At 46.2% G+C, this 22,819-nt stretch overlaps 1 protein-coding gene across 10 annotated transcripts in view; it reads left to right on the top strand.

The window, feature by feature from the left end:
- The window catches only part of adgrb1a (adhesion G protein-coupled receptor B1a), a 123,314-nt gene that overhangs the window by 82,802 nt on the left and 17,693 nt on the right, over window positions 1–22,819 (top strand). For 9 of the 10 annotated variants that reach the window (XM_086219236.1, XM_086219234.1, XM_086219237.1 and 6 more), the window contains 7 exons: window positions 5,361–5,487; window positions 11,447–11,550; window positions 12,089–12,191; window positions 12,281–12,431; window positions 12,511–12,580; window positions 12,769–12,835; window positions 19,139–19,224. In XM_086219236.1, the coding sequence (XP_086075362.1) occupies window positions 5,361–5,487; window positions 11,447–11,550; window positions 12,089–12,191; window positions 12,281–12,431; window positions 12,511–12,580; window positions 12,769–12,835; window positions 19,139–19,224 (708 nt within the window). Of the gene's footprint in view, window positions 1–5,360; window positions 5,488–11,446; window positions 11,551–12,088; window positions 12,192–12,280; window positions 12,432–12,510; window positions 12,581–12,768; window positions 12,836–19,138; window positions 19,225–20,697; window positions 20,758–22,819 lie in introns of all 10 variants that reach the window. The other variant, XM_086219232.1, reaches the window with a different exon arrangement.

The raw sequence follows: 22,819 nt of genomic DNA, 5'->3' as shown, positions 1-22,819 counted from the left end.
TTCCTCCGTTGCTAGTGAACAACAATAATTCATATCATGTGGTATCTCCCGTGTGCCGCACACGTTCAGTGGAGCGCCTGAAGGAGATGTAATGGTATGACGAGGGTTCAGTGTTCTCTGCGGTGATTCTGACCTCCATGCTGTCACCGCCATCGGCAAGCGTGAGACAGCGCCGACAAACACATACAACGTAAAGACTGTCATCTGCGGGGGGTCACAGCTGTGACAGACATGTTCTATGCAAAATTAAACTGGCTGGTGGACAGGAGCGATGATTAATGGCTTCATATTTGGGAGAGAGATTGCAGTCTGACGAGGCGTCCTTGACACAATGAGAGCTGTGGCACAGCGGCGGCCTTCGCTCGCCTCGCTTCAATCTCCTGGAGTTAATAACAGGAACATCAGCAGCTTCTGTCTTCTTCACGCTCTCTCGCTCTGACATCAGCTCTTTGTTGTCTTCATGCACTATTAACACTTTGTTTGCTGAGCAAACTCACAGAAGGAGCCAGAAACGCAACACTGGTTCAATCTGTTGTCTGTGTGTGTGTGTGTGTGTGTGTGTGTATTTTTTTTTGGGGGGGGGGCTTTATTGACTCTGGAAACCAGTAAGGTCTGAGCTTATTGATCTTGCAAGCTTAGCATGTTCTATAATGCAACGAAGCATGAGCAAAGATGTAAGAAGGGTCTGTGTGTGTGTGTGTGTGTGTGTGTGTGTGTGTGTGTGTGTGTGTTCTTGTACTTGCTACATATTGAGGACTAGAATATGTAATTAACCAACAGAGTGAGAACATTTTTGGAAAGTGAGGACATTTTAACTGGTCCTCACTTCTTCAAAGGGCTGTTTGAAGGTCAAGACTTGGTTTTAGGGTCGAGGTTAGAATCAGGTTCTGGTCAGGTGAAGGGATAGAATCCCTCACGGGGGGGGGGGGGGGTTAAGGGTCAGGTTCTGGTTAGGTTTAGGGTCAAGGTTAGGGTCAGGCAGTCGCTTGAGATGTTTAGGTTTAGGGGAGGGGCCAGGGAATGTATAACGTCAATGAAAGTCCTCACAAAGATATAAGTACAAGGACGTGTGTGTGTGTGTGTGTGTGTGTGTTGGGACTTGATTTTACTAATGAAGTGAGTGATAACCTTCCAGCAGTGATATACGTTAGCTTAGCTGCTACAACCTGGTAAGAGACTTGCTTGACTTCTGGTCAGAATTTTTCAGAAAAAAACCCTCAAAATTTGACAGAAGCCCAATATTAATGATGCAGCTTTTATTTTGAAGGTGGATCCCTGCACTTGGAGTGGTTCCTGTCAACTTAGGAGGTAGACAAAACATAAGAACAGGAAGCAGTCCAGGAATTGATATCTCACACCCCTCCTCATGTTGAGGCAGTATTTGACTTTTGGATCATTCTTATCGCCTCATTATCAATAAAATTATAACAAAGAATAAGATCATCACTGAAATACTGAGCATCATTCACTTGTTTCTAGACCATGTCTGCGGAGAGAGAACAGTGGGAGGCTGGACTTGGGAAGCGTCCCGCACAGACGCTCCCAGACAAATGGAACTGCTCCTCTTCTGACTGCCAAAGAGCTAACGTGACGCGCCGCAGAAAACAGCAGGCGGCGTGTGACGCAGCTGAAGTGAAGTCTGGGACTGAGCTGCTCTCCCGACAGGAACACCAGCTCCTTGGTCCGAGTGCGTAATGTGTGCTCTGGTTCTTCTTGACAAATGTCTCCCAGCTTGTACCACCATGGTGATTGACAGGTCAAGTGCATTATTTAATGGGTTTGTTTGGTTTCTGTGTCCAAGCACAAGTTTGAGTCAAAGCTCCTCTGAGGCGCGTCTTTCATTTGGTTCTCTTGTTCCTGGTAACCAGGAGATGGTGAGCGAGCGTGACTAGACGTCCTCCTGTCGTGATCATGGGCCTGCGTCGACATGCTCAGTGATTAGCGAGTACCACCATCACATCTTTGTTTCTGCTCATTAAAACATCAACACCTCTGTCGTCATGATTTATAACTTTATTACTTTACCCTGTCACCGGCTGTCTCCAGTGAAAGATTCATTTCATGCTTTGGTGGAATGTTATCATCTTGGTTTGTTTCTATTTCTGGAATTGTTGAATTATTTTGACTGCTTTGTCATCACCTTGACTTATTAGCCCAGCACCTGTGTTCCCTGAACCAGTGAGTGTGTCCCAATGAGTCCCGATCCTAAAAACCCCGCAGCAGCATTTCAGCACCTTCGATAACTAAGTACATAGTTCTGAAATAAGCAAAAGATCCGGTGTAAGTACTGCATAGTGGAAGTTTACTCTCTTTATGTTTAACATTTAAGTATCTGGCCATGGTGTATTGTAGCTCACTAGTTAGTGTACACTGCAGTAATGTGTTTTAGAACGCAGTAATAAGTCTAACCAACTATATTAGTCTGGCTTATATCTTTAGTATTTCATTGCATTCATTTCACGCAACGGTGGCGCGTGTTCTTAGACAAAGCACTTTTCCTCAAGAGACATTTAGCTAATTTCTGTTGTTCCATCAGCAGATTTTTTTTTCACTTCACAAGCAAAGACTGCCTGTGTTTAGCAGCACATGAGAGTCGGCGTGTTTTTGCCTTGGTGTGATGGCGTAGGTGAACTTGTCTGAGACACCTTTTTGTTGACATTTAATAACTTGACTGAAGAGAACAACTAAATCTGTCTGGCTAACGTTGGCATTTATGAGCAGAGAGCACCTTCTTGCGTTTTCACCACAATGAACCAAACCGTTATATTTTTAGCTGTGTATTGTATATTGTTGATTATAACGTGGGTGGCAGGTCACTGGGGATCACACAGTAATAAACCCTGTGGTTATATATAAAACAGGCTGTTGTCAGCTTCCTCAGATACTTGTTACACAAGAGACATGATGTAACTAATAGTTGTCCAGTGCAATGATTTTATTCGGACCGCCTGAACAACCTCCTCTCATGACTGCTGCTGCGGCTGCCTTCAACACGTCCCGCCTCCACCAGTGCTAACGGCTCATAGCCAGCAGCTAACGTTAGCTGCCGCTGGTCTCGCTGAGACTGTCTGGACCAGAGCCGTACATACAGTAGAGAGTTCGGCCAACTCAAATTATGGGCGCCATGTTTGCTACCAACGCCAGATGATTCTACAACATAACTATATGGCGCAGATATGCTGTGTTGATATAAATCGCTTCTCTTCACCATTAATAAACCTATAAATGTCATTGTTAATGTCTGTCATTATGTAAAAGGCCCTCACTTAAATAACTCAGCTTGTTCTTACCTTAAATATGTTGAATGAGCCTATAAAAAGAGTTGTAGCCCAATCGCTCAATTGATCACAAAGCTGTTTAACTTCTCTTTAGTCTCCCGAGTTCATCCATTGCCGCAAAAAGGTTGAAATTACTTAAATGATGATCTACGTAGGCTAATAATCCCAAGAAAACCAGGCAGTTGTACCAAATGATACTGCATTCAAATTTAAAAATTCAAGACAGTGTAAGCTGTGATTGTCTACATCCACATAATTTACATACACAGGTGGTTTTCACAGCATGTAGCATCCAAGCTACAATTGGCAATTGAGATAAGACCAGTCAAATTCAAGTCATGATGGTGGCACCTAATTTTCTAAGGATTTAGTCTAGGTAACTAGCTTGCTAGCATAAGGCTAGCTTAAGGCGACCACAAGTCTTGGTAAACTTCATCCATCATTCATTTCTAAAGTGGTGCTAGGAGAGCATATGAATAAATGATGGCATGACTTTATTTTTCCAATATAAATTCTTCACAAAAGTCAAAGAGAGAAACTGACATTTACCTCATGGGAGAAACTAGTTGGTGTCCAGTGCTTCTTCAAACCTTCAGCTCCCATAACCTCCTCCATTTTTTTGTCACGGGGAAAACGATGCATTTGCTTCTGCCCCGTTCTTGCTGGGCAGCCATGAACTGCGTAGTTTGACATTTTTGATTATTTGAGGAAGTTGATTGTTGATAATTTATTAAAGTTGAAAATGAATCCCTGATATTTGCTTTGCTATGTGTATCACTGGATAAATATTGGTTAATGGTAGCAAACACGGCGCCCATAAACCACGTAACCGTCTCTGAACCGGTCCCGTGACAGAATTGCCCTGAACATTCGAACCCTGAGTCGGCCGAACTTTCTCAAAATACGGCTCTGACCTGGACTGTGCCTCCTCCTCTGTGTCCCACTGTACTCAAATGAAGCTGAGATACCCCTGCCAGTTATTTTATTGATTTGGTGATCATTTCATAATAGAACTGTATTTCTTTACAACACACACAACTTAGTAAAGGATAGTCAGGAAACTCAATATACGTACAATGTCTCCAAACGAGGGCTTCAAGGCAGGAGCTTGTGTGTGTGTGTGTGTGTGTGTTTGCGCACGTGCGTGTGTGTACCTGTTCACTTTTTTAGGTGCAAAAAAAAAAGGAAACAAGTGTTCAGAAGAGACCCAACATAATTATAAGTTATACAGTTACATGCATATTTATTTATTCATGTTCCTGAAATATCTCGCTTACAGTTCCTGGAGCCCACAGGCGCCCCCAGTAGGCAGCCAGTGGCACTACTACGGACTCACACTAGCTCGCTAGGATGTAATTGCTAATGTGTGCTTTGACTGTGCCGCCCCCAGCCACCAGGGGGCCATTGTTATCTGTGGGCGGCACTTTTGCTGAGCCCACGTGTTCATTCTTTACATACCCGGATGCTCTGGTTTGCAGGTTTCTGACTGTTGATAAATATTAATAGTTAGGCTAATTAAATTTATAGACATTTAATGTGTGTATGGTTGTGTGTTGGGAGGGGGGGGGGGGGGGCTTCCTGGATGTACCGGCATGCTTCACGGCCACACACTTGGCATGAGAGCAACTCTTCATTTCTTTAAAAGGTCAAATAAAGTATCTTTTTAAAGGACAGGATATAACTGTCGAAATAAATCAGGGCAATAACATTTCTAATTTTGTTGTAGGACTATTATTATTATTATGATGATTATTATTAATAACAATAATAATCATAATATTATTATTAATTAAATTATTATTGTTCGTAATAATAATCATAATAATATTATGATTATTATTGCCGGTATGTGGTGGTGGTCGGGGCAGGTCGGTGCTCTGTGTCCGGCCGGACACCTGTCTCTCGCCGCCTCCTCTCGGCTCCTCTCCGCGCCTTCGTCGTCGAGCAGCGGAGATCCAGCCGATCAAACCTACTCAGGGATCTGTCTCTATATTCACCGCATCGCCTCTGTGTGTGTGTGTGTGTTTGTGTGTGTGTGTGTGTGTGTGTGCGCGCGCGCGGATGTGTGTGTGTTCCGTGCAGCTCCTCTCTGCTGGGGTCCTGGTCTGCCAGGGGCTGCAAAGCCGTGCTCGTCGACTCGTTCCGAACCAGATGCGTGTGTGACAGACTGTCCACCTTCGCCATCTTAGCGCGGCTCCATCCCGACATGGTAAGTCCTCCACCTTCCCCTCCCGGACCGGTTCACGGTAGCGAACCCGGTGTGTTTTTCTCTCTGCTTTTCCTCTGAATGCATCAGCTGTTTTTGTCCAAAGGGCGTCATTGTCATTACATTATCAACAGATCCTCCCTCCCCTCTCCGTCTCCTCTCCTCCCCCCTCCTCATGGCTCAGCCATGCTGCTGGAGGTTCTGGCGGGCTGCTTCTGGGTCTTCCTCACCAGCAGCCTTGCTTCTGGGTCCTCTCAGCGCCAGTCTCAGTCCTAACACTACTGGGGACGGCGATGCTGTGGTGGTGTCCTCGCCTGTCACCATGAGGCAGGCTGCTGATGCTGAGTGCCATTCACGTTACCCTTCACCATCACACCTGCATGCAGCCTCCCTCACCTGCTCCTGCTCCAGTGCATGTCCATATTAGCATATTTTAACATATTTGACAGTGTCTCCATGGTTACCAGGCCCCTTGGAGAAGGCGCTGCATTGCAATCCAATAATGTGAAAATACAAAAGGCAACATAGTGATAAGATCATTCCTTGTGTGTGTGTGTGTGTGTGTGTGTGTGTGTGCACGCGCTGCTGGATGCCGGCATGCATCCGTGTGTGTGATGCTGCAGACGTGCCAGTGACTCAGAGCTGCCCCACTTTCTGTGGGGAAAGGCCGCTGTCTTTGTGGGGAATTTTCATTCAGTGCGATTAGTTATTATTAGACTGGAAATTGCCTCGGAAGCAGTTTGTTCGCCCGTTGCCCTGGTAACAGCATGGGCACCCAGGCTCTCTTAAAGACATAGGAGGCAGAGCGCTGCCTGCTCGGCCCCGGCGACGGGCTGCATCCACGGAACACAAAGGAAAACAACAGGACGCCAACATGGCTGTGAAGAATACAGACGGCGAGAATGTGAGTGCTGCATGGTTCCATCATCTCTTCACACAAGCGTGTGTGTTCTGTACGGCTGAACAGACGCTTTGGCTCAGGGTCACGTTCATGCAGTAATGGCGACGGCACCTGACAACCTCCCTGAGACAACACAACGACACGAGGTCCAATCCCACAATGCAACTTCCCCGATATCACACACGCTCGCTAGAGTCTCCCGCTGCCATGGTAGAGGTGCTGCTGGTGATCTGGGTGAATCGCTGTTGTGGATGTAGTTGGATCCCAATGGACCTAGGTGGATCCTGGTGTACCCAGGTGCTTGCTGTCCCCCTGATCCCTAGTCTTGTACCATTAAAAGGTTTATGGTTTCCTGAAGATGTTGGCATCAGTCTTCACCTTTAAATGGTTTGAAACAGCCGCTATGGCGTCATGGCTGCGGCAGGTTTCCACCAGGAAACCATGCTGATGTGTTCATGTGTGTTCTGGATGTGTGTGCATGCACCCTCAGCTGTTCTGCCCGCCTCTCACAGGGCCATCCCCCTAGCTAGGCTCTTGATCTGTGATATTGGTAATGTTCATCTTTACACCGTTTTTTTTTCAAATTTTATTGAAAAACAATTAAAATGATCGTGTTTTTAAAAACAATTAGCCTTTAACAGATGTATTGCACCTTCCCACTTTTTAAAGTCGTAGACCACATTGGGATTGCCTTGAATTGTGCTGGGCAACCGTGACACGCCACTACGAACCACTTCACCAGTGTCTGTGGGTTTCTGTTTTCTAGTATTTTTTGAAGTTTTGATCTTTGACCTCCTGTAATGTTATGACTTCATACTCCAGTAAGTGTGATGGTCCATACTTGTATTATTCATAATTCTCATGATGATTGATTGGATCGCGAGATCTTGGTGAGCTGACCTGGCGAAGAGAAACAATGTTGGACTTTTGCTGGATGATCAAAGTAGATGAGATGATGCAGGACCCAGGACTGTCATGTGACACCCTCAGAGATAAACACCACAAATGTCATATGTGCCATTGTCCTCCACCACCTGCATCTGCAACAGTCAGGGTCAACTGGGTTCCAAGAGGACAGGTGCTTGTTTCTGTGGACAGTCATGTCCCGCCGGAGGAACCGTCCTCCTCTGGCGTCTCACTTATCATCAGCTCATAAAAGCATCATTAATGGTTGGGTTCAACAGCCTCACCTGTGCTTTGTGCTTTGTGCATATGCATATGATGCTAGCTATTAGCATGTTAGCATTGTTATTGCAATGCTCTCTGTAGCATGAAGCTACTAGAATGTCTCTGTATTCTTGTTCAGGAACATGTGATTGTCAGCTGAAAATCATCAATAAGCGAGCTGGGCGGGCTCCTTGGGGTGCAGCCCCGCCTCCACCTGTGCTTGCTGATCACAGCTGTGCTGCAGCCTGCGGGCTCCACCCCCTGAGGGAAGCTCTGTGGTAGCTCCTTTTACAGGAATGAAGGGAAAGGCAGCTTCACTCTTCTCTCTGTTGTTCTTCCCTGCAATCTATGGTGTTGTGAGACAGACATGCCGACCATGCTAATGACTCCTGCTGAAAGCCATAGATGGCCGCTCCGCTCTGTCTGCAGCTAGCCTGCTACAGCCCCAGCATGACAAACACCCCAGCCTCTTCTCTCCTCCCCGTCCTCCCCCCATGCTCCTCTCGACCTCCCCATCCCTTTCTTTTCCAGCCTTCAGTCATTTCATGCTCTGATGCCGCATTATATTTCCTCTCTCCCTCTGCTTACTACAGTACATCATTGACTCTCTTGCTGCCACCTCCCGTGTCCATTTTGCTCCGTCCAACTGCTGCAGGCTTTTAGACGGAAATAGAGAAAAAATGCACTGCAGTCAAAAGTGAAAGTCCAGTTGTGCTACAGCTGGAGCCATGATGAATGGAGGGGTTTGTGTTTGCGGGCGCAGTCGATGTGAATGTGCTGCAGGAGTCTGTGAACGCCTCACCGGCTGATAAACCCTCATCTTATGAGGAGTAAGGAAACAGGACTGAGGTCGCTACACATTTGAGTCTCTTCATTGAAGGACTGTCCACCACATCCATGTCCACCATCTCAACATTTATTGGCATTTCAAACGACTGATCCCGCTGTATTCTTCAGGTTTCACTTGCTTATGTGCAGACCAGGACCTACTCTAGTCACTTAGGGTTCAGTTACACAGACTCCAGGCTTCGCGTGTGAGGAGAAGTCTTGTTCTGTGGCCTGAAAGTTGTTTGTTTCGGTTCAACATCCTCTGCTTTTTGCAGGCTATGTGCCTCTTGAGAAAGTGCATTGTTTACTGTCAAAGATGCCAAGTTACAGAGGAACGATTTGTCGTCACCTACGTGAGACTGTTGAGATTATGGTCACTCCTCCCCTGTCTGAATGCTAACTATGTAGCTGCTAGCAAGAAGCCTGAATCATGTCACATCACCTTTATTACATCTATACAGGAATAGAGTGCTCTTGGTGTTATTTGGGCATCTGTGAGGAGCCATTTTTTCTGATTGGAATAGTGACTTCATTTGTTTATGTAGCCTCAAGGTCACATGACATTGGTGGGAATGCTGTGCCATTATTACGCCTCCTAGGTATCAAACACACGGGGTTGAATGGGCGAGCTTGGTTTTTCCTGAGCAGACGGGTGAGTGAGGGAGGAGGCATCTTACCATGTACCCGCATTGTTGTTTTGCATGTCACACGTCTGATTCCACAATGCCGGCATGCAATACTGGCGGCACTTTGTGTGTTGGGCTATGCGTGCAAAGAAGTTAAGCATGTCAATGGGGTCCACTTAGCCCCTCTGTGGAATACAGTTTCAGCAGGTCAGTCACGGAGAAACCAACATGGTGAAAAGAAATAATATACAAGTTGGTTTCTGTGTATTAAAGCTTTGTTCCTGTTCAGATAATTTCTGGTCTGTGTGCTAAGCTTAGTTAAATCCCGTGTGTGAGCTTGACAGTTTAGCTTGTTAAAGCCACATCTACGCAGATTAACATTGAAAGTATCATCCATCTTACGTTGCACCATCAAATCTGTTTCCTGTCAGCAGCAGCGGTGTCTCATCACTGCTGCTAGCTGTAGCGTCATCGTATCTGTTCATCAGGACTAACGCTGCCTGGTCACTTCCTGTCTGATGCTAGCCCTCCAGCATGGATGCTACGTGGAGCCTCCAGCTGAGCGCAGTTGTTGGTTGAGGAGGAAGTTAATGCTCGTCTGTCTCAGCAGACGTCTTTCCATTCCGCAGCACTCGTAGTCTGTTTGTTCCCCCTTTGCTTTTGGAGAAGGAACTGACTGCAGTGCAGATGAATCAGAAGGATTTAATTAACTTGGCCCGGCACACACATCAAACCTGGAGACAAGGCGGGCTATAAACACAGCCAATTATCTCAAGCTGGAGCTGAATGGATATGACGTCGGCCTCCAGAAAGCACACTGCAGATGCTTAACTAACCAGTGTTGTTCAGAAGTGTAATTAAATCAACTGCAGCTGGTTAAAATACCCAGGTTGCCCTGCAGCAGCATGCAGTCAGTCATAGTCACATGACTTGACATGAACACAGCAGGGTGGCTGCTCGTGCCCATTGTGTCCCGGCTACCACGCCTTCTCTTGCACAGGTAACAGTCTACCCATGTGCAGACGGTGCTCACAGTCAACATGTAGTTGTATCTGGTTGACAGAGGAGAAATACGATAGTCTAATTGGTGATAGGATCATTTTAGCCATTAGCTAAGGTGCAGACTAAATCCATAGTCATATAATTCTGGGGTGAAATATTAAACGTGACTTCATATTCTTCTCAAACATCATATGCTGAGTTGCCAATAAAGTTATGCTTTTATTTTGCCTCTTACTTCCCCTTTAACAACCAGCCATTAACTGTTAGCTCAAGGTAACAGCTAATCAGGCACTGTTAGAAGCATGTGCTGACTGTGAAAGTCCAGGATGGCCGACTGGCCCAGTGAGCAGATCAGAGCACAGGTGCAGGACTTGTGTGGAGGTGGGAACAGGTCAGGCACTGACCGAGGCCTTCATGATACTGAGAGGGGTCCCTCCTGGCTCCACCTCCTCTTGTCTTTACAGACACTGCTAGCACAAACCTTTGAGTAATAAACCAGTAATTACAGTCAGATACACATGATGAGCATCTAAGACTGAAGCTGATGAATTCCAACGGTAGCTTTAATACGACGCTACTTAAAATGGCCGCTGTCATTCAGGGATGTTCATTCATGGGATTTCATAATGTTAGATTATGATTTTCTCCTCAACTTCTGAGAATGAAGGAATGAATGTAGAAGAGTGTCTCTGATTATCTCACAGTCATCTGGTACTGCCAGACAGTGTCAGCTATCGTATATACAGTGTGTGTGTGTGTGTGTGTGTGTGTGTGTGTGTGGTATAAATCCGAACATCATCATGACTCCTGGTGATCATGGGGACAGAAGATCAGTGCTAACGTGGCACAACTTAACCTCTGAGTTCCCTGTGAAAGTTGGAGTTAACTAGTGAGTTGAGGTTAGGGTTAGCTGCTAGCTGCTAGCTACACTGAAGTGGAATGAGCATGCGTGGTTTATTCAAGATTTGTCAGGAAGATGAAACTCCTGGTCTGAGTTTTTTAAACTTCTGGTTTTTAATTTTTGTGAATTTTTTCATCCCTATCATTTTCAAGATGGAGGCAACAGTGGAGGTTCTTAGTCATTTTCATTTGAAGCAGCCTTGTTGCTTTCAGCTAAAGCACCTGATGGTTGGCTGTCAGGAGAAATAAGAAGAGAGGGAAACGTAGTCCAGAGCATTTGAACCATGGATGACCCAGTTAGGAGGTGAGCTCTCAGCAAATCGAGCCAGCGGGTCTTTTTCTGTTTTTATATTCATCTGCTGACAGCTCCTGTCACCGTCTGTTCCCTCCAGAGATCCTTCTCACACTCTCCACCACACTCGCCCATATCCTCTGCGCTCTTGATATGGAGGCTGTTGCTGAATGACGTTTAGACGTAGAACAATTCTGAGACGTAGAGCAGCGACTTCAACTCTCTGGTTCTCTGTCTTCTGCTCAGAACATGGATAAGAACCAGCTCCCGTCTGTGACGCTGATCGTGGGCTGCGGAGTGTCTTCCCTGACGTTGTTGCTACTCATCATCATCTACGTGTCTGTGTGGAGGTGAGGTAACGGCAACTGTCGGTTCGCCTGAATTAAAGACAGGTCATGGGACTCAAATATGTCGCTTTGACTTACCTGTGTGACGCTCATTTCCTGCTCATGACAACAGAGATTTATCAATGAAATGTTCAAATGATACTTGTTTGCATTTGTGAGTCGCTGCCCGGTGAAAGATTTCGTGCAGCGTAGTGACCCGACCCCCTGTTTTCTTGATTGGGTAAATCGTATTTGTCAGATGATTCAGAACTTTGCCCCCTACAACAGAACAATGAATGTGATTGGCAGGAAATCTCATAAGTGGTGGCAAAGGAGGTCATGTAAACATCATGAAGGTCACATCTCGATATATTCAAGTACTGGGAGAGTTGTGCAAAGTTCCTCCTCTATGGTGTAGCAAGTGTGACTCAAACTGACACAGACTGGTACGTGACCAAAGCTCAGTCATGCACGTGGAGCTGAAAAGTTTACCGTCATCATCACATTGTTATTATCATTACTGCGAGCGGCGGCCGTGATCTCTCCACTCCTCTTCCTGCAGGTACATTCGCTCTGAGCGCTCCGTCATCCTCATCAACTTCTGCCTGTCAATCATCTCCTCCAATGCCCTGATTCTCATTGGACAAACTCAAACACGGAACAAGGTGAGGGCCGATCCCCGTCCGGCGTGCTGGTTTGCCTGCAGTCAGCTAGGTGTTTGTGGGATCACTTCAGGTTTTCTCTCCTCTCCCAGATCCTATGCACCATGATTGCGGCATTCCTTCATTTCTTCTTCCTGTCGTCGTTCTGCTGGGTTCTGACGGAGGCGTGGCAGTCCTACATGGCCGTGACAGGTCGCCTACGGAACCGAATCATTCGCAAGCGGTTCCTGTGTCTGGGCTGGGGTGGGTCTTCCTCTTGCCATCTTGTCCTTCTGTTCTATAGTTTCCTCTGTGTCAATGTCTGTTGTCTGTGTCTCCGCAGGTCTCCCTGCTCTGGTGGTGGCCATCTCAGTGGGCTTCACCAAGGCGAAGGGTTATGGGACACAAAGCTAGTAAGAACGTCATCCTCTAGATTCTTACCAGAAATGGGCGGAGCTTTATTTAACGGACCTCTCTTTTTTCTTTGTCTGTCTATCCTCCATCATGCTCCCTCCTCTGTTTCTCTTATTTACATCCTTCCATGTGTCCTTCTCCCCACTCCCCGCTCCTCCATCACCCCTGACACCTCTGCCTCTTCTAGCTGCTGGTTGTCTCTGGAAGGAGGTCTTCTCTATGCATTTGTTGGACCTGCTGCAGCTGTAGTCTTGGTATTTCCCCCTTCCTCTTTGTCTGTGTTCATTCACTCCATAGAACCTTTTTAAGGACTCCACCTGACACTTGTCTTGCTGTCAGCTCCCACCATGCAGCCATGTTTACCCTCACTGTAAATACATACACCCTTCATACACACTTCAGAACAATATGACCTCGTTTATCAACGCAAACTTAAACCAACTATGAGAATACAGAAGAAACAGGATTCAAATCACAATCTCCTTTTTACTGAGTCAGCATTTGCATTTGGAGGATCGGTTACGTTCCATCCTGGACTCTCGACCTCAGCAGCAGGTGGGCGGGGCTACAGCAGCAAGACTAAAGGCTGCATCTGTACCACTAGCTAGTTACACATGAGTAGTACTAGTGCATTCGTGGCCTCTTTACTTTCCCTTCTTCCTCCTCCTTATTTAGTTTATACTCCTCCTCCCTCTCACCCAGCTCCTCCTCTTCGTTTGTATTACTTGCCCTGGAAATATTTTCTTCTTACTTAAAGAGAATGTTGATATTGCGTGTCTCGAGCCCTCAGATCCGGGCCTAGGTTGCCATCATGCATTCCACACCTGCCTAATGGTTTGCCCATCTACCTGCTCCTGCCTCTCATTACATCTGTTTTATTCCTGTAAATGGACAAAGTATTGGGAGGGTGATGTGTAACAATGGTCATGTTTGTGCGAGTTGCGTAGATGAAGAAACTCTGGCAGAGGATGCATGTGACATACTCATGGGATATGGCCAAGTGCATCATGGGAAGTCCCCAGCAGTATGCTGCTGTATTTTTCAGTTCACCAACTCACTATTCCTTTGAAGTGTGAAGCTGAATTGAACACATTATGTGTTCTGTGTATGTGAAATACCTCGATAGTTCTGTTAGCCTGCTGGATGCACTCGCCAGCCCACAATGCATTGCATCCGTCCATAAATCACAGTGGCCGACTTTGAGGCAGATGGGACTTTTCTGTTCAGGCGAGAGTAATCAAATCACTCGTTGAGTAGGTAGCATAAAGGATGCGGAGGAGGTAGGGGGTGTGGAGGGGGTAGCGGGTAGAGGGGTGGAGTGGTGTTTCCCATAGGATTTTGAGAGACTGTGGTGGGTGAACCTCAGACCCTCTCGTGGGGTCCGGGAGCACACTCCCTCAAAAGAAAATTTTGTACATTTTAAAGTTAAATGCATCAATCTGGTGCTCTGTGAAAGCAAAATAAAGAGGCTAGATCTATGTTGCAAAAGTGGTTACCTGTGTTGAACTGGTTTATTTTTTAGAAAATGAAAAATATACTGGATGAGCTTACATAAGGACTGAACAGTTAATCTAAATCTAATCAAAATTGTAATATAAGCTAGTGCAATTTCAAAATCACAGTTTATTCCAGTTCAAAATAAAAATCACAACATAGCTCTCAGGCATGGGAGACCAAAGGGAGGAGTCGTAATCCCTGGCCGTGCTCCATCTGAGGACACAGCACAGTTGTTTAGACTTTCACGTTAGCATATTGCACGCCTTATATTATTGTTTTGGTGTCTTGAATCTTTGTCACAGTTTCCAATGATCGTTGAGGAACTGTGTTCACGGGGGCTAGCCTGATATGAGGAGATTAACAGCTAACATCTAATTTTAGCAACGTCAGCTGTCAGTGATGACTTCTGGAGTAACGTTATCCGTTTGCTGTTGTACATTGATAATGATAAAATTGGGTTTGGACTAATGCATAACTGCAGTGGATACTGGTACATTAGCTAACGTTACTTACCTCAAACAATGTTGTGTCCTCAATATGCCTTGGTTTCTCAGACGCAGCAAGGAATGGTCCAGTCAGTGTGTGTCTGCTCGCCTGTACAGTGAAGGGAGGGGGCTGACTGGGAGTGAGAGATGCTTTGCTGAAGCATTGCTGGAAAATAACGTTCTGTAAAAATATTGTTGGTTCATCATGACTGCGTGTTCACACCGGACGCAAACGCGAATTTCGCGTCGCGTCATTTGACGCCGGATCATTTTCGTGTCCATTTGTGTCATTCACGCGAATACGCAAATTCGCTCAACTGCCCGAGTAGCGAGTATTTCTGGCAACGTTTCCTTCCGCCATTTCACCATGAATATTCACAGAACTGTTGTGTTGTACCTGCCGTGGAAGGCAGAACTACGTAGGAAAACTAAACGCTGTCGTATCTGGGTTATCAACACCATCTAGAGGCGAGCTCAGCTCAATGAATTTCCCTGCTCGGTGAACCGAGCTCCTCCAGGGGCTCCGTCTGGAGAACTGCCGCTTCAAGCGGTATTTTCGGATGATGACTGGCCAGTTTAACGACCTGCTAGCTAGGATCGGTGGCAGAATGTAACGAATGGACACCAATTTATTCAACCGGTTCTTGTAATCTTGACACGTAGTGTCATACAGCACCGGGTTTCCACACATAGCCACAATCAACTTGTGCGCCATCTTGTCGGTCACAGTCAGCCAGTCAGTCAGCTGTGACGTCGGGACATCCTCAACGCTGATTGGCTGTCTTGATGCAAATTTTTCGAGATTTGCACATTCATGTCATTTGTGCTGCCAGACTGAAAATTTGTGTCATTCGTGCGTTTGCATAGACTTTGAATGGAAATTGTTTGCACGAATGCGCATTCGGTGTGAACACACAGTGAAACCGTGGCGGGCCACCACAGTCTAGCTAATTAATGGGAAACACTGGGGTAGGGATACAGGGGGTCGAGGGTGTGGAGGGGGTAGAGGGATACAGGGGGTAGAGGGTGTGGAAGGGCGCAGGGGGTAGAATGGGTGGAGGGGGTAGGGGGTTAGAGTGTGTGGAGGGGGGTAGGTGCAGTCTTGTTGAGTCCTGGAAGCTAAGTTAAGACTCAGGACGTGTCAGTCTTTTTACAACGATTCGATTTGAATCTCAATTCGTGGCTACCAAATGATTCAAGATGATATGAGTTTGTTTAGAAAGATACATTCCAAAATGATTCAGTGACTTGAAATTGATTCAGCAACCTTTTAGCCAAAATTTCTACCCGTGTGACTGTGAAATAAACACCTGGATACTGGAGAGTACAGGTGACGTTTCCTAGATTCCTGTTGTTTCTTGTATGGGAATCAGGCATGAATTGATTATGGACTGAAGCAAACAAGTAAGCAAAAATTAATGGCAAATGCATTCACGTTTCATTTGAATAAAATGCAACCAACACCTCAGGTTGAATTAACAGCAGGTTAACCTTTTGCGCTCTAATTTTCAATACGCAGTACATTTTGAGTAAAAGTACAGTGAGTGCAACCAACATTTCAACAGTAGGTTAACCTGCTGCTTCTGCTTCTGCAACAAAAAAATAGTACAATATTTGATGTCAAATTTAAAGTGGAACCAACATCTCTTCAGGTTGATTTAACAGTAGGTTTACCTGCTACTTTTGCTTTAACATGTCCTTCAAACAGCTCCGTCTTTGCAAAAGCCAAACACACCAGACCGCAGTCGTGGCTTGATCATTTCTGCTCTGTCGTCCGCCATGCTACATTTTGTTGTTCTGAAATTCGCACTGCTGTTGGTGTGTGGTGATGACGTCACCGACAGGTAGCCTGAATCCAGTAACGTTTAACGTCTTTATCATTAAAGTCATAAAAACACATTTATGTAAATTCTGCTGTGCTTAAATCTCGTGCGGTAATTCCTCGTATCGATTGATTACATTTTAAAACAATGTTAGATCGATATATGCATGTCGTCCAGAAGGCCACCTTGCCCAGCACAGATCAGTGTAGTTGGATCATAGGAATATAAAGCGATACATCGATGTACTTGATGAATCGCTACACCCCTAATCAATACTACTCCATAGTTTGGTGCAGCAAATAAAGACACGACATAAAACTATGAAAAAAAAAAGTTCTGATTGGGATCAGTTGTCAGAGGGAAACAGGAGAGGTTTCAGGTGCAGGAGAGGCGAGATGGCGGCAGCCAGCTGCTGCTGGTTAAATAGAAGGTTTATATGCTTTATGGGGTGATCAGGAATCAGAAGTGACAGACTTTGTCTCAAAAGAATCTAAAACGGCAAAACAAGACAGCAACATGTGGGATAGACAGCTGACGGCGGTGTGAGCTGGAAAACAGACGAGGGGAACTCTTTCCTCTCCCCTGCTGTCTGAGCTTCATCAGCTGTAGTTACAATAAAACTGTTCTGATATAAATGTCCATCTAAACCACTGCTAAAACTCTTGATTTAATAGCTTCAGAGTCTTCTTACAAAATTACCAAACACACACAACTGCTTTCAGCCGGATTCACCAGTAGAGCGAAAGACCAGAGAGTTAGAAGCTCAGGAAGATCTTCTAGAAGAGCTTCTTAGGCCAGTGTGGTAGCAGCAGCAGTCATAAATCCTGATAGCAGGACTGATTGTTTCAGAGATTATCGGTACTTAACTACTGTCCCAAGCACATAATGCTTCTGACTATTAACTACCCTCGGTAGCGACCCCTAGTTAGGACCCGCCTAGTTACCTGGTGTGGTGGTCCCAGACGCGAGGGGGGAGGTACGAAAGAGATGTCAGGGAACACCACTGAAGTCTTAACACACATGCCCATGCTCTGAACTGAAGGACAGACTGATACTGCCATCCGTTAATTCAGCTGAAAGGTTAGTTTGTATCGACTTTGATCACACAAGCATAAGCAGTGGTAGAGCTGACACACACGCACACATGCTGGTGACTCACTTCCCAGCAGTCTTTCCTCCTACAAGTCAACAGCTTGTTGGAACAAGCTGCTTCATTAATGAGGAGCTTCTGCTGGAGCTGGCAGTCGTCCGCTGGCCTCGAGATGCCGTCACACTGCCGCTGACGCCGTCACACTGCCGCTGATGCCGTCACACTGCCGCTGACGCCGTCACACTGCCGCTGATGCCGTCACACTGCCGCTGACGCCGTCACACTGCCGCTGATGCCGTCACACTGCCGCTGACGCCGTCACACTGCCGCTGATGCCGTCACACTGCCGCTGACGCCGTCACACTGCCGCTGATGCCGTCTCGCTGCCACTTCTAATACAAATCATCAGAATAAGTCTTGCTTTTTACGACTTGCTTTTCATTAATGGCAAAATATGGTACTAGATATTCAAACATATCTGACATGAGATTCAGTAGTGAGTTCACATGCGCGCGCACACACACATGCTAACACACGCTAACACACGCTGACACACACTCACTTCTATTCAATTGGGTTTATGCACGGTTCATGTTACAGAACTTCTGTATTTCAATAAGCCAGTAAATCCCTTCCCAGTGAAGTCTGGGGGGGGGGGGGGGGGGGCGCTGTGGCAGTAGTTTTCTACTCTGTGTGAATGAGCGCAGTCCATACGTACGAGAGATCTGAAACAGTGAAATATAGCATAGTATAGTATATACTGTAATAGTATAGTAGTAGTAGTACACTAGTAGTAGTGTAGTATAATATAGGCACTTTTTAGCACAGGGCGTCAAAGAGCTGACTGAGGAAGGTGGGAGAAGGAGGCTGAAACCCAGTGCCGTACCAGTTTTATTTCCTCGGAACAAATATTCTCTTGGAGAAAGAAGACTTTCTGTTTGGGGACGTACAGCAAGACCGGAGAAGAAGGAACCTGGAGAAGCAATCTGTGGTGTAATCGTACTAACACAGATGTAACTAACAATCTGTTTCTGTGCCATGACGCTACCGATGTTGGCTAGCCTGCTAGACACTTACCTTCATAATTGTGAATAAAGTGGGTGACATACAACTTAAACCCCTTCACCCTCTTGCTTGAAGAAGTTGTTGAGTGCTTTTGAAAAGTTTGGCGGACATCGTCCACGGTGATGCGAGGCAGGTCTTGAAGACAGCGGGTGTCATTTTGGTTTTCCAAGGTTTGCTCCGTGTTGTGAGAGCTGCGAGCTGGAAGTGACCGGAAGTGATGGGTCTGGCTTATCATAACCAGGAGGCAACCGTGCATAAACTGAATTAACGAGTGAATTCAGATGTCAGCAGTGCATCCATTCATTCATTCATTCATCCACATGGACATCACTGGCTGTCTGACTTTTCACTTGTGTCACTAATGTTCAAGATGGTGGCTTCAAGTGTACAGGACAGTAAGTACCGCTGTGTGTGTGTGTGTGTGTGTGTGTGTGTGTGTGTGTGTGTGTGTGTGTGTGTGTGTGTGTGTGTGTGTGTGTGTGTGAGTGAGTGAAATCATAACGTGCATGCCGACATCCTCATGATTACTGTGACATGAAGCTGTGAAGTGCAAAGGTCTGTGCTCTGCTTTAACCCTGTGCCTCTTCTCTTCGGCAGGTTAACATGGTTATTGGGATTCTCGTTTTTAACAAACTGGTGTCCAAAGACGGCATAACTGATATGAAACTAAAGGAGAGGGCGGGGTATGCCTTATACCACACATCCATTCTACACAGCGACCTATAACCAGGAGATGCACTCACCGACTCTGCCTCAAATTACTCTCTACGTATCTATTAGCGACAGTGGAAGCTAACTAGAGATGAGTGAGGAAAGAGCCACGAGGAGAATGCTGACTGGTTATTGGTCCTGCTCAGACTAAATGATGACTCATCTCATGGCTTTCTTTTACATCTCACGTGTGTGTCATTTTCCTCCAGCAGATCTGTGTTTGCAGGAGTTACTATTGATGTAAACTTTAGTAAATCCATCTCAGTCTTTTTTCCCATCTTTGCTTGTTTTGATCAGGGGAGCAGGGCTTCACAGCAAAGTCTCATCATGGATAAATTGTTGAGTCTAAAGAGTTGCAGAGCTCAACTCTGATCTGATGGTATGAAATAACCCTAAGAACACTTCAGTGCTGATAAACTTTCAACCACACATCTGGTAGAATATAATCAGCTCAAGGCAGACGCTGGAACACTCAACCCTGGGAGAAACACTCATGTTGTGTTCAGGCCAAACGCCACCACATACAACATCTGAAACAGCGTCATCGGATGTGATATTGTGAATTTACGCAATCGGCGTATTTACACATCTGATGCATTGTGACGCCGCGTCAGAGCTCTCGAAGCCAAACAGATCCAAACTCTTCAGAAAACAGGGGTTTGAAAAGCTGCTCTCTTGCAGACAGTCCTGCCATGGTGATTTATTTATCTCAGCATCATTCTGATCCAATCAAATCACAACCGTCCGCACACTTCCTGGATGTGATGACGTCAAGGGCCCAGGAACAATGGCGTTAAGACATATCTGGGACAACCACGAGTTCATGGAAGCAATGACGTGGTTATTTTGGTCTCTTTTGATGATGGAATTAAAAGATGTCTTTTAAGACTAAATTAAGAGATGGAGGTCTTTAAATTAAATTTGGGGGATTATAGAACAATAACAAGCATCAGTGTTTACTAATAATCTGCACGTCGGTGGCGAGGCAGCACTCAGAGTGCCATGGGGCCTGGACCCATGTCAGCATCCTCATCTTTACACAGGTAGTCTTGAGGATGTTTACATGCTGAGATGGTCATGGAACCGATGAGCGTGTTTTTCAGAGTGTTGGCGTGTTCCATCAGATAGACGATCATAGGAACAGACCTCTGGATCAGCTGCTCTGGGTTCATGTACGACTTATGTGAGACAACCCAGGCGGCTGGCATGCGCCCTGCTCCCCTCCACCCGCCAGCTCCTCTGTCTCCATCAGCGTTGTTGCTGCATTCAGATGTTATTTCCTGTCTCTCTCTCTCTCTCTCTCTCTCTCTCTCTCTCTCTCTCTCTCTCTCTGAAATGTGTTGCTCTCTTCAATGACCTCTCTGTTCAACTGTTCAAGCCTGTTGTTGCCGTGTGAAATGTCATGTTTGTTTGAGTTTGCACAGAATCCCCTCTCTCTCACTCAGGGCTCTCCAGTCAGGAACACATCAGTGTCAGAAGCCCCTCCCACTCTCATCAGTGATTGGGTAAAAATCCTGCCCATCCCGCTCGCTTCTTAAGCAATGGATAGTGCCAACAAAACTCTAGCCAGCACTTCTGATTGGCTTAACCCCACTCTTTCCTTGACCTCCACTGACCTTGTAGTTGACCGTAGCTCCTGTTAGTGTAACACAGTAACCGGTCCAGCTGGGATCATGTCTGGAGCACTTGTAGAGGAATTAATACATGCTAGCTAGCGATACTGCAGAGATATCAGCATCTATTAACATGAGTTGTGTGGGAATGTGTGTGTGTGTGTGTGTGTGTGTGTGTGTGTGTGTGTGTGTGTGTGTGTGTGTGTGTTGCAGTCAGAGAAGTTGGGTGGTAAAGCAGGATATAGCACAAGAGGAGCTATGCTATGAACGACTCCTCCGTTCTGTTCAGTCCCACACTGACTGGGACGCAGCCATTTAGATCATCGTTGTGTTTGTCGCTCAACTCAATTTAAATTGTTAAATTATTGGTAAAAGAAAATTTAAACCCTTCAGCTCTTCCGTCCATTAGCTGTCATAGAACTAAGGGGAGATGAAGTCGTTTGCCCCCTTGTGGCCGTTTGTCAATTAGAAAAATCCTGCCACTTTCTAGTTGATTGATGGAACTTGAACAAAAAATAAGAAATCAAAGTCGACATGAAGTACTGTTTTCCTGAATATGGTTATGTCTCAATTCTTATCACACAGATGTTCCTTCAAGCAGGCAGTTATGAAATTCTTTCCAGGCACTGTATATATGAACAGTGAGAGAAGATCCCAACAATGGCAGTTGTGTGTGTCTGCTGCAGCGAGCCCATCACTCGTGACTGAGTGGCAACACAGCCATGCTCAGAGTAGTATGCTGTGATAGTACATGTAAGCCACAGTCTGTGCATGATCGTGTACAGCTGGTGGCGCTCATTCCATAGATGGAGAGCCAAGTGTAAAACATACAGGAAGTGTCTTCCGTGTGTCCATCTGGGGAACCTTAGGTTCTTGACAGCAAGCAACTCTGAAGATTCTGTCTGCTTCTAACTTGAAACTTGAGGTTTGAACATCAGCGTGATGGAAGAGTGACTTGTTCTTCGGGGCAATGGCACCACTTCCTGTCCTGTGATGTCATTTCAGCCAACTCAGCATGAAACCTGTGAGCGTGTAGTTCTGGCCTCAGGGACTAGGAGGTAGTTCAGAATTCTCCGTACAGACCTGTCCGAGGTAGAAAGACGAAAGACATTCAGCAGCTACTGATAATCTCCCAGTATGGAGAGAAGAGGCCTTGATCGTTGCTGTGCAAAGATAAAACCAAATGAGTCCTCAGCATTTAAGCTGTCCTCAAGAGACCAAGGAGCAGCCACGTGAGGTGCTCAGGGATCAGCTCTTGGACCCTCGTCTACGAGGCAGGATTAGAGATAACATCACGTTCAACTCAGTATTTTCTGTACTGGGAAGGTGGTTGACTTTTCAGCAGAATTTATCACTGCAGTAACATGCCACAGACTAAACCTGCTAAGATATGAGGTCACGCGTAGAAACCCCGCCCACTGACCTCCGCTCTGAATACATCCTCTGGAGATCAGCATTTCTAACTCGAGCCCACAGACAGCCAGCGAGAAGGTCTGAGTGTCTCACCGGGTTCCTCCCCAACTGGCACATTCATGAATGAAGACCAAGCTGCAGCTGAAAGAATGACGCCGAGAGTGATACGACTAATATTGATGATGACATCATCTACACCACCCATTCAGTTAATGTCAGTCAGAGGTGGTTGACAGAGTTCAGATGAGACTTAGGTTTGGTTAGTTGGTCCAACCACAGTCCAGTCTAACAACTGGTTGTAACACTGACCAGTTCAGCCATCATGACCCTTCCAGGTCTTCATTGTGTCACTAATCATTGTGGGCATCGGTCTCAACCACTCTGGTGGGGACCCTCGGCGGTCCCGCTTCTTGAGCCCAGAACACATCAGGAGCAGTTGCTGAACCAGCTGACCTGGTGTCAGTCCGTGAAGGGCGATGAAGCCCCTCCTTCAGTGGCGCTCACTATTGTGGTGAGGGACACTGGCGTGGCGCCGGTCTGG

The sequence above is a fragment of the Aulostomus chinensis genome, chromosome 11 (assembly GCF_037954235.1).
Source record: "Aulostomus chinensis isolate RoL2024-O1b breed Wild chromosome 11, RoL_Achi_v1.0, whole genome shotgun sequence".
NCBI classification, from domain to species: domain Eukaryota; kingdom Metazoa; phylum Chordata; class Actinopteri; order Syngnathiformes; family Aulostomidae; genus Aulostomus; species Aulostomus chinensis.
Note: the sequence above shows the minus strand (reverse complement) of the source record. Positions and strands in the feature narration are given on the sequence as shown.